This window comes from Propithecus coquereli, unplaced genomic scaffold (genome assembly GCF_000956105.1).
Source record: "Propithecus coquereli isolate 6110/MARCELLA unplaced genomic scaffold, Pcoq_1.0 Scaffold811, whole genome shotgun sequence".
NCBI classification, from domain to species: domain Eukaryota; kingdom Metazoa; phylum Chordata; class Mammalia; order Primates; family Indriidae; genus Propithecus; species Propithecus coquereli.
The window spans coordinates 72,076-84,152 of NW_012154297.1; the positions used below are offsets into that span (position 1 = coordinate 72,076).

Genomic DNA, 12,077 nt, shown 5'->3' on the forward strand with positions numbered 1-12,077 from the left:
CACACCCAAACCATGATTTGGGATGTGCCTTTTCCCCTCTACAATGCTCACCGCGTCCATGAGTTGTGAGTTTACCTGGAGAGAGGGATTTGAGGCAGCCTGTCCCAACAGGACAACTTTCATATTAAAAATTCCTTTCTTCCTTGGCAGTCCTCATTGTCTCAATAATCGGATCTTTGTTCAGCGAGAAACCGCACCTGGGTTGCACACTCAGCCTTCAGGTGTTACAATTCTACCCTGTAGCACCTCTCACTGTTTATGGTGATCTATTTCCTTGTGTGAATATTTGATTAATGTCTGTTTCCTTCCTGTAGGCCAGTGATTCTCAAAATGGGGTCCTGGGACCAGCAGCATCAGTGTTACCTGGGGATTGATTTCTTAGAAATGCAAACATTGTTTTTGAACCAAACTGGGGTCCCTCACCTGGCACAACAAGCCAAACACTGAAGTCAAGAGCTGCAAAGGGAAAGGGGGCTGTATTTGCAAGGTGCCATGCAAGGAGCACGGGCAGCTACGCCTTAAAACCTGAACTCCTTGATGGCTTACAAGTCAGGGTTTTTAAAGGCAGGGGTACAGTTCAGGCAGGCAAAATTGTAAATCAATACACGGAGGTCACACATTGGTCTGGCCCAAAAGGGCAGGATATGCTAAAGTGGGGCTGGGGCGGCACAGGTGGATTCAGAGATTCTTGGATGAGTGGAAAGGAATGATAAAGATGGGTGTGACAGGCCCCTTGGGGGTAATTTAAAACAAAAAATGGCAGAGATCAGAATTCAGTTCCTCAGTTTCCCCTGTGTCCATTTTCCGTAGAGGTGGGTGTTTCTGGAAAAAGCCTCAAGAACATACGTTAAGTTTGTAGAGGGAACCAAAACACCTCTTGACTCTGGCTTGCCCGGAGGATCGTAGTTATTCCCACTCACTTTTTAAGGCTAGCTGGATGCCAAAAACTTCCCTGGAAGGGACTCAAGGTTTTCCTTTATTTCCATGCTCAGGGTGCCTGGCAGGCCCCAAAGAGGGATCCCTGCTCCATCTTAACATCTCAGGTTCCACCCCGATCTACAAATCAGAATCAGAACCGCAGTCTGTGTTTAACAAGCCCTCTGCGTGGTTCTAACACAGCTCCGGGGAGAGACTCCTGCCCTAGACTGTCGACTGCGGGTAGAGAGTGTGTCCGCCTGGTCCACTGTTAGTGCACCTGTGTTGAGGTGAGGCCGGGGCCTGGCCAAAGGTAGAGTGCTGAACACTCGGTTGGCAGGTAAACGGTTGCTCAATGAATCATAAAGCAGTGCTCATCTCTGAATAGCATGAGGCACACTGAATCACTGAAGGTGCTGGGGCAGCAGCTTGTGAGACACCAGGAAGGAGGAGATGGACCAGAGGCTGTGACCCCAACCCTCAGATCCCAGGCTTTCTGGCTTGCTTGCTGGGAACTGGTGCCAGGGCAGACTCACTGTGCCACCATCATGTGAGGCCTGGTAAAGGGGGTGGGAGGGTAACCTTTCCTGAAGAAACCTTGTGCCACTGTGGTCAGCTACCCGATTGGACTTCCTTCCTCACCCTGTCTGTGGACATTGGAGTGGTGGATGCCCATAATAAATAAATAAATAAATGCACCTCTGGGGTAGGGCTTTCCCTCCAGTAACGTACTCCTGCACGCGTCAGGTGCCTGTTTCTCTTTGCGGGGCAATGTGACGCACAGATACACATACACATACTACCATGCCTTCTTTTCAGAAGACGGGGCTGGGGGCCCTGAGAGGCTAGTTCAGTGACTTGCAAAGGTCACACAGAAAAAGCAGCTGGGAAACAATCCCAGGCCTTGTGGGTGCTGTTGCAGCACAGAGAGGCTAAGTCCTGGCCTTAGCCTAGCTGAAGCCGAAGCCCTAAAGGGCAGACCCAGATAACAACAGAGAAAGACACACGTACAGAGCTATCCTAGGAACAGGGAGCCGTGTGCGGCAGGGTGACGGTCCCGACCCTCTGCGGAATGGGCGACAGCGTCCCCATGCGCGTTTGCAGGCGCACCGGTAGGAACAGCGTCCCTAGCAGAGAGGCCGGCGTAGGCAGGGGCTGGAGGCTTGACATGGCATGACAGCCTCGGACAGCCGGCAAAGGTCCAAGAGTCCCACCAACGCAGTAGGCAAGCGGCAGGTTAGCGCGGCGCACACCTCGCGTAGGTCCCAGTGGCACGCGCGCCTCGCGGGCTCCGCCCCCTCCGGGCTACGTGCTCTCGGCCCCGCCCCAGCCCCTCCCTCCCTGGCTGCGCGTGCGTGACCCTGCCTTTGGTCACGCCTACTCCCGGGACCGGCTGCGCGCGCACTGCCCCTCGCGCTAGTGCGCACGCGCGGCCGCAGCCCCGCCCCCCCGTTCCCCAGGCGCTCCGAGCCCGAGTCCGCGGGAAGATGGCGGCGCCGCTCATCCCCCTCTCCCAGCAGGTACGGGCGGGGAGGACTCGGGGGCGGCGCCGGGCGCGGGGCGCTAGGCGGGCGCCGCGGGGAGGCCGACGCGCGGGGAAACCAGGGCAGGCGGCGGTGGCGGGGGCGGCTCGCGTTGAGGGACCTGCGGCGGGCGGGGGTGCGGCCCTGAAGGTGACAGGCCGGCGTGGCCCTCAGCCTCCCGCGCCAGAGCGACCCTCCGCTGGTGGCGACGAGGCTGGGCGCGGCGCGTGTCTGCTGCGCCCGGGGCCCGGACCCTGCTGCCGCAGAAGCTCGCAGGTGGGGCGGTGCACGGCGGCACTCGGCTCTGTTTCTGGAGGTGGGCGAGGGGAGCGAGCATTTCTGTCGGCGCGGCGGCCCCAGGAGTCTTTGTCTCCTGCTGGTCCCGGCGCCCGGGCGGACAGTGTCGCCGCGGGGAGCGGGCGGGGTGGAGGGCAGAGCCTCGCTGGAGCCAGGACTCGCCGGCAGCACGATCTCGGGCTCATCCCTCCCTCCTTGGGAAGCTGCTTCCGCTTTCCCTGCACCGTGCGGAGATCGCACGTCTCCAGGCGCCTCTGTGTCCTCAAATTCGCCTGATGTGCTTACTAAGGGGCAGTATCTGTAGCGCGACACAGACATGCGAAAAAGAGTCATGCGCAGGCTGCTCTGCTTTTTGGGAGGGACTTTCATTCATTCATTTATCTGTCCAGTCCTCAAATGTGCGTTAGGTCAGGTGCTGGGAGCGCAACGGTCGTACAGACAAGGTCGCTGCTCTCCTGGAGGTGACAGTCGTGGGAGCTAGAAATTACCTGCGTCCTGCTAATCAACCAGCTGCCTTTAATTTGCTGAATACTTGTGTTGTACCAAGCACCATATTATAATCACTTTGCTAGAACCATCTAGGACAACATAGTGATTAACAGTGAGAACACAGGGTCAGGTTATCTTTCGCTCAAATCTTGCCTCCAGCTCTTTTTCCTCTGAATGTGCTCTGATGAAGCTCCTAGCCTTTCCATACATCAGTTGCCTTATATGGAAAATGGGGATATAAAAATGTGTTGAGGCTGGGGTGGTGGCTCACGCCTATAATCCTAGCATGTTGGGAGGCGGAGGTGGGAGTTCTTGAAGGGATCACTTGAGACCAAGAGTTCAAGACAAGCTTGGGCAACATAGCAAGACCCTATCTCTACAAAAAATAGAAAAATCAGCTGGATATGGTGGTGCATGCCTGTAGTACCAGCCACTTGGGAGGCTGAGGCAGGAGGATCGCTTGAGCCCAGGAATTTGAGGTTGCAGTGAGCTATGATGACGACACTGGAGTCCAGCCTGGGCAACAGAATGAGACCCTGTCTCAAAAAAGAAAAAAAATGTATTGGGATAATGTGAAGATTAAGCACGTAAAGCACTTAGAACAGTGCCTAGTGCATTGGAAGCACTCAGTGATACTATAATTATTATCATCATTTAATCTCTGCCAGATTTGGACATTTGGGAATAGGGACCACAGCAAGTAAGAATGCCAGAGCTGATGAGAGCTGATTGGCAGGTTGACATGACTGGGCAGCTTATCCAAGGAGAGAAAAGTGTACACCTGTTAAATCTTGCAAGAACTAGCCAATTTGCAACACCGTCAATAAGTTAACAGCCGTAAAGACCGGTGGTTATTAATTAACAAGTTCTTGTAACAGACATGAAAATGCTCTGTAAACTAAGTGCCCTACAGATACTAGGTATCGTTATTAATAGCTAAGTGCTACAGTTTAGGGTGTGGGGGGAGTGAAACTCGCCTAAACTCATTTAATGAGAAAGCATTCTTGTTTTTTTTGGGGGGGGGGAGGTCTTTTTAAAACTTCCTGTCCAGTTTTGACACTAGCCTTAATTTGAACTTTGATGACAGTAGCTAATGTTTATTGAGTGCTTTAGAGTTATAAAATGCTATCTAGCCTGTTGTCACTTACCTGCACAACATCCTGCACTTCAAGGAGGGGATTCTTATTTTACTGATGGAGGCTTAGCTTTGGAGGAGGGTGGTGATTTGCATGAATGTATGAAAACAGGAATCAGGTCATGTGACTCATCTGCTTAGAACCTTTTGGAATAGAATCCGGATTCCTTCCCAGGAACCACAAAGCCCTACCCGCCAGGCACCTGCCAGCCTCTAACACTTCATCTACTTTATGCTGTCCCTGGTCCCCACACTGCAGCCATATGCACTGCTTTCTTTCCCTCCCTTCCATAGTCCAAGCTCTCTTTGTCCTCAGGGTGTCCCCACTGGCTGTTCCTTCTTCCTGAAGGACTCTTCTTTGTTCCCCCCTTGGCACCTACAGTGCCTGGCTCCTTCCCCTCCTTCAGGTGGCACCTCAAATGTCACTCTTCCCAGAGGCCTTTGCTGATCACCTGTCATAAGCAGCACCCCACACAGCTGTCTGCCTCCCTCATTCCACCCCTCAGCACTGAACACGGTCCACAGTTGTGTGTTTCTCTGCCGTCTGTCTTCCTGTTAGACCAGTTAGTTGCCCAATAAGGCAAGGACAGGCCTCTCGCTCGGTGCTCCTGAGCTCAGCTTGCAGGAAATGTTAGTCAAACCTGTGAAGCTGGGACCAATGACTTACACCACCTGGTGCGGTTCCCACGTGGCTTTTCTTCTCTATGTGGGGGCTGGGGCTGTGGGGAACAAAATTGAACCGAGGAGTTGTAAGAAGTGACCAACAGCCTGGATCCTGTGGCTTCTGACAAATTCAGGGTGCTGACTTCTGAGCTTTGTCCTGTTCCTTTCCCTGCATGTCTGTTGAATGAAGGCATGACCCAGTTTTCTTCCTTTGGGTAATTTTGTCAATACTTCTCTCCGCCTGCTCTTGAGTGAAGCTCTGCACCAGGGGTTCCTGTCGGCCCAGGTGTGAGGCATGGCCCTCCCAGGCCCTTGCATTCTAGCTCGGGAGCTCACACAGGTTCACAGGTAATTCCAGGGGAAGCATGGGGATGATTGCCGGAAAATTAATGGTCGGGGGCAGCAGAGGGTAAGGGGCGGTACGCCCTGGAGCAGAAGGCTGTGATCTGGTTGGATCGAGGTGGCAGGGCACAATTGGAAGTGGGCGGCCAGGTGAAGGTGAGTACAGCGCTTAGCAGTGGCTTAGCGGAAGGCAGGAGAGGCTGTGTTTCCTCTGCCCCCGGCACCGTCCATCTTTCCCTGTCTGCTCTGCATACCCGACATCATCCAGGACATCGCCTTCCTTACACAGCCTTTTCTGACCCTGAAGATCAGTGTCACTTTGAAGAGTCTGTACTCCTGCCTCTCTAGGAGGGATTTTTGTTTATTTCTTTTTCTTTTAAAATTTATTTTAATGAGCCCTTAGGATGGCCCCATAAGCGTGATGTTTTTTCCCCATCTCATTGATTTATGTTTCTCCCTGCTCAGCCTCTCTTCAGCTCTCCGAAAAAACCTTCTATGCGAGCACACCCGTGTCCCTTATGCCTTTGTACTCTCCAAGGTTGCCAGCAGCCCCGCCTTGACTCCAGTGGCCTGTCGCTGGAGCTGGTCCTCCCTGAGCCCGGCAACACTGGAGCTGTCGGCCTTCACTCTTCGTCTTCTCTCTCTTTGCTCTCTCTCCTGCCCCCCAGTTTCAGCCTCCCCACCCGCATCCTTCCTCTGTCTCTGCATGCTGCCTCCCCTGTAGCTTCCATGTAGAGTACTCTCAACCTGCCTGCCCCCAGACCCTTCGGGAGTCCAGCCTCGTGTCTCTCCTTTCCCCCGCGAGCCTGCTGGACTCTGGCATTGGCCCCTTCCTGGGGCCAAAGTGGTCTGTGGTCTGTTTCCCTTCCTGCTCAGCTGCTCCCTCTCACTTCATCCCACACCCCCATGGGATTGATCTCAAACGCATCCTCAACCACTCCCCTGCTCCAGAACCCTTCCGCAGCTCCCATTCCCTCCCTCTGAAGTGAGTCAGGCTGGATGAGCCCAAGCCCTGCCTTCCTATGTCCTAACCCTGTTCGGGCTCCACCTGACCGCTCCTCGCTGTCCCGCACACTTTCTAGCCTCAGCATCCCTGGCTCTGTTGCTCTTGTTGCTGGAACGTCACTCACCTGCCCTGGGGCCGCTCTCTGAGGCCTCTTCTGCATTGTCTTCACTCAGCCCCACCTGAAGGAGAGTTCTCTCTCCTGTGCCCTCTGCGGGTCCCCTGTACCTAGGAAGTGCTTGATGATCAGAGGAAAGCACTGGGCTCAGTGATGAGGAGACACTGCCTGGTGCTCGAAGTTCCATCTTCCTTCCTTCCTTCTTCCTGGTCATGCTTCCTCCATCCAGGCGTTTTAGATACATTTTCTTTTTGCTGGGCGCCACCATTCTAGGAGGTTTTTATTCCCATTTACAAGCAAGGATACTGAGACCCACGGAGATTAAGTAACGTGCCAGAGCTGAGGCTGCACCCACGTCTGCCTGTTGCAGCTCCCCACCTTCCAGAAAGCCTGCTGGGCACCCCGCCCAGAGCAGCGCCTGGCCAGTGTGTCTGGCATGAATGCTGAGTGGCTTGGGACATTCGCTTGTCCTCTTGTCCCTTGTTTTTCTCTTTAAAATAATTGCAAGTCTATCTTACTAGAATGCTGATGGCAATGTGGTGCAAATTGATGAGTAGAGAATGAAGTTTTAAAGTAGAATCCATGCCTGTGAGATCCAGAACCCCTGTGTGTGTGTGTCTCTCTCTCTTGTTTTTTTTTTTTTTTTTTTTTAAGAGACCAGGTCTTACTCTGTCACCCAGGCTGGAGTGCAATGGTGCAATCATAGCTCACTATAACCTCAAACTCCTGGCCTGAAGCTATCTTCCCACCTCAGCCTCCAAAGTAGCTGGGACTACAGGTGCTACCACTTTCAGCTAATTAAAAAACAAATTTTTGGGGGGACGGGGTCTCACTGTATTGCCCAGGCTGGTCTTGAACTCCTGGCCTCAAACAATCCTCCCACCGCAGCCTCCCAAGTAGGTGGGAATACAGGCATGTGCCACCACTCCTGGTTAATTAAAAAAAAAAAAAAAAAACTTTTGTAGAGACTGGATCTTGCTATGTTACCCAAGCTGGTCTTGAACTTGTGGCCTCAAGTGATCTTCCCGTCTCAGCCTGTCAAAGTGCTGGGATTACAGGCGTGAGCCACCGTGCCTGGCCATGGCTGTCCCTTATTGACCGAATTGGTCTGGTGTTTTTGACTAAATAGCACCTCATCAAGCAAGAACATGTCTGTTTTGTCCTCTCCACTCCAGTTCTGAACTTTAAAACAACTTTCCCACACCTGATTCTTAACCTTGGTCAACTGATCCAGGAAGCAGAGTGACTGCCCTCGGGTCAGGTGGTACCAGAGAGCTGAGCGTCCGCTTTCCAATTCTGATATCTCAGTCCGTGCCGTGTTCCTGTGACGGACAGACAGACACCACTGCCGCACGCCAGTGAGGGGCACCATGTCAGCCCCCGCCTGAGGGTGCTCTCCAGTCCTCCCCACCTTGACCTGACCTGCGCAGCCAGCGTCCATTTGGAAATCTCCATACTCTCCCTTGAACATGACTCTTCGAGTCCCAGTATTATCTGAAGCCACGTTAGGGTGCCAGCTTTTCAATGTTTGGGTCCCCAGGTGTTCGCTCAGTGCCCTCAATTGGCAAGTACTTTCTGTACCTCAGTTTGCCCATCTGCAGATTGGGAACAGTACTGCTCTACTCGCCTAGCCAGAGTGGAGCCTCAGGACCCTGAGGTGTGATGTCGTGTGCCCTCTGAGTGCCTTCCGGTCCCAGGTCACGCTGTTCCTTCAGTAAATATTTATGCAGCATCTTCCCTTTGCTGGTTGCTTTCCGGGCAGGGGGATGGAGCAGGGACTCTGAAGACAGCCCTCTTCCACGGAGCTGACGTTCTGAGGAGGGGCCCGGGTGGAAAGAGATGAACAAATATGTCGCCTGTCCAGCGGTGATCCATATCCGGAGAAGAGCAGAGCAGGGGAGGACTGTGATCTGCTGCGAGGTCCAGAACGGCCTCACCATGTAGGCTGGAAGGACTGAGTAGGAAAGGCCTCTGGGATTGCCTGGTCCCCTTGGTCGGTGCTGTCCTCTGCGTGTGAGGGGTAGACTGAGAGCGGAGGTGTGTCCCCTGCCCAGGGTCATCCCTGGTGAGCTCGTGCTGACACAGCTCTAATGACCCAGGTCCAGGCCTCTTCACTGCACGGTAGTTCCCTGTCGTGGGAAGTTTCTTTTAGCTCCCAAGCCTTACGGCGGGGGGATGTCTCCCGATCTCGTTTGTTTTTATGCAGTGATCTTGCCACCTGGTCATTAGATACTCTGTCCTCTGAGAGCGGAGGACAGCACTTGTCAAGTCGTTATTTTATGGTTTTCATTCATCTCATTGGAAGCGAGAGGGGAAGTGGAAAGGCCTGCTGATTGTCTTCACGAGGATAAAAAGATTTCCCTGCCAGGCCCTGCCCACGAGGAGGGGTGGCTTGGCCGGGCCACAGTGGAGGCTCAGGCCACGGGTGGTCCGAGCAGGAGGAGGGGCGGATGGACACAGCTGCACTGAGGAGAGGGGTGTTGGACTGGGCTCTGGGGGCACAGGGAAGGGAGGGCGGAATGCCCTTTCACACGGAGGCGAAGCAGACTGAGCAAGAGCCCAGAGGCTGCAGTTCCAGCTCAAAGGCCCAAAATGTGGGGCTGGGACTTTGGGGTCCACGTCCTGCTCTTAATTAGGGCAGCTTGGGCATGAAAGGAGGAAGGTGTTCTAGTAAATAGGACGTGGGAGTCTGTGCCTGGGCTGCAAATTGGCCCAAGACAAAAGGGACTGCCGGGGTGTCTGCTTGCCCAGAGTGGCCAGTGGCAGACGGGGGCGGGGGAACTGAGACCTACCTTCTGTCCCCTGTGCTGGGTGGGCTTTACCACTGGACCGATTGGTGGCCTGAAGATTACAATTCTGTGTGGAGTGTAAACAAATTAGCTTTTAAAGCCTGTGTGGGCTTTCCCCCATAATAGTCCCAGTTCTTTAAAAAAAATTTTTTTTAAGAGATGGGATTTCCATCTGTGGCCCTGGCTGGAGTGCAGTGGTGTGATCATAGCTACTGCAGCCTTGAACTCTGGGGCCCAAGCGATCCTCCCCCCTCAGCCTCCTGAGTAGCTGGGACTACAGGTGCCACCATGCCTGGCTAACTTTTTATAGAGATGGGGGTCTCCTTATGTTGCCCAGGCTAGTCCCGAACTCCTGGCCTCAAGCGATCCTCCTGCTTTGGCCTCCTAAAGCCCTGTGATTACAGGTGTGAGCTACTGCGCCTGACCAATCCCAGCTCACAATACCACAGGCTGTTGCGGGGAAGTAGAGGTTCCAGATGGCCACAGGCTGCCCCCGGTTTCTGTCTGCGCTGCCTGCTGCACGGGGATGCAGTCTTGATAGCAGAATCCATTTACTGATCGCATTGGGAGCTATGGCAGGTTCTTGAAGAGTGACAAACGTCTCTGAGCTAGTACCCAGCCCAGAGCATTCCCTGTGATAGGGGCGTGAAGTGATAAAGAGGAACCTGGCCCGAGATTGTTTCAGGAGGAGAGAAGGGGCTGGCGGTCCAAGGAATATGTGGGGTGGCCATGTGGACAGGCGATCGTTTGAGTGGGGACAGAAGCCAGAGGAAGAAGCAGATGTGTGTGTAGCCAGCAGGACAAGACGCGCCTTCCGGGAGCCAGGACAGCAGCGATGGATGGTGCCTGGTGGGCTGTGGCTGTGTCAGTTGAGGCAAAATCCCCCAAGTCGCAGGAGACCCTCCAGGTGGGGTGAGAGCCCAGAGTTAGGTGTAGCTCAGAAGAATAACTCTGGGGGTAGGGGGACCAGTAGATTCCATTCGCTGAGCTTCTTTGTGCTGTTTGTGACTGAGATGGGTAAAGCTGAGCCCCACCCTTGGTCGGCTCAACTGGAGCTGGGCAGCCAGGCACAAAGATAATTAGGACACAGCGTGACAAACACCCTCACAGAGGTCAGGCGGCACCCACAGAGGTGGAATGAATCGCCTCCACTGGGCTGGAGGAAGACAGCACCTGCACCTCCCTTTTCCTTTTCCCTCCTCTGTTCCAGCAGGACTGGCTGCAGACGCCCTGACCAGCGCCTTCCCCCACCCTCTGCATGTGCCTTCCCTACGGCACCGTCTCCGCAGCTTCCTGTCCCCCCTTCCCTGACTCTGGTAACCCAGAATCTCCCAGAACAGCGTTGAGTGATTGGGGTGCAGATGTTATGCAGAAGCAAGGGAGTGTTATTGGACCACTGATGGTGTCATCGTCTCCGTGCTCGTTTCTGGTTAAGGAAACTGAGAAGGAGAAGGAGAGAGGTCACGTGACCAGTCAGGCCCCCTCAGGGAGGTCGGGTGCCTGGATCAGACCGCAGGCTCCAAGGCCACCAATTTGTCCTGTGGATGCCACACTGTGGGCTCCCAGGAGGGCAGGAGAAGCTCTGTCCTGCTCCCCGCTGTGTCCCCAGCTCCTGAAATGTGGGTGCCCAGCACGTAGTAGTCAGATGACATCCATCTGGCAGAGGCTGGATACTTGGAGCAGCAGCCAGGGGCGCGGTCTGTCTCTCCAGCTGCCTGTGATGGGAGTCGATAGATGGAACGTTTTGTCTCCAGGCTGAAGAAACAGCCCCAGGGCCCAGAACCACTCCCTGGTGACAGGGGTCAGGGTGCCACCAGGGCTGGGGTCCCGCTGCCTCTTCCCTGCCACTCATGAGAGGGCGAGGAGAGGGCTTCCCTCATTTATTAGTGACAACACGAGCCTGCCTGCGTCATTACGTTGATCCGTGGAAGATTGGCTTAATCCAAAGGGGATGTACTTTTCAATTTTACCCTTTGCCATGGAAAAGAAGGTGATCTTGTTTCAGACTGTTTTCAAAGGGGAAAGATGAAACGGGGAAAAAAACCTGTTGATGATGAGGTCCTTATGCTGAGAAGACCCAGGACTGCAGTTTTCGGGGTAGACAGGCCCTCTAAATCCCCCTACACCCTGGAGATGGCACTGTTTGTGGTTGGGGGGCGGGCCCCAATGCAACCGACCTAGCTGTGTGCTATTGCAAATGTTTCTCCCTGTGGGTTTTTTCCTGGGTAACATTTAGAACAGCTCCTTGTCCATAGCACACCCCTACGTGGTTTTGGAATCTTTCCCCATTGAGAAGAAGATTCTGGAGTGGCCAGCAGGCCCCACAGCTGCTGAGTGGGTCAGGAGAGTCCGGTGACCCTGTGGTGCAGACCGGTGTCATTGGTGCTGTTAACTTCACCCGCTCACAGCAGGCCGAGGAGTTGGCGTTTGCTTTCAGCCTGGGCTCTAAGTGTGGGCATTCAAAGTTCTTTGACTTCGTTGATTTAATTTTGTTGTTGTTGACTCTCAGGCACTAGAAAATAGCCTTTAACTCACCACCGCATATGCAGGTTTTTATAGGTATGTACTTACCTGCTGTGTGTAACATCATCCGTGTTTAAAACATGTTAGCCAAGACTAAGGGAAGTGGTACAGTCCTGCTCTGTCCTAGACGCTGGGAGCAGCTAGCTGACTGGCTGGGGGAGAAAATGAGTGTGGTTTATGCTTTAGTGTAGTCAGCACTGGGTGAAATACTTTATTATTTGGCAGAGATCGTTTGGAGGGCCGGGCTGTGAGGGCGCTGAGGGCTTCTTCTCTCAGGAAT

General features: G+C 54.0%; 1 protein-coding gene across 1 annotated transcript in view; it reads left to right on the forward strand.

Annotated features, from left to right (window-relative positions):
* The first annotated feature begins 2,339 nt into the window (after nucleotides 1-2,339).
* Nucleotides 2,340-12,077, forward strand: part of EPS15L1 (epidermal growth factor receptor pathway substrate 15-like 1) — a 91,928-nt gene continuing 82,190 nt past the window's right edge. Inside the window, exon 1 of the mRNA XM_012663594.1 lies at nucleotides 2,340-2,435. Coding sequence (XP_012519048.1) covers nucleotides 2,403-2,435 — 33 coding nt within the window. The 5' untranslated portion in view covers nucleotides 2,340-2,402. The remainder of the gene's footprint in view (nucleotides 2,436-12,077) is intronic.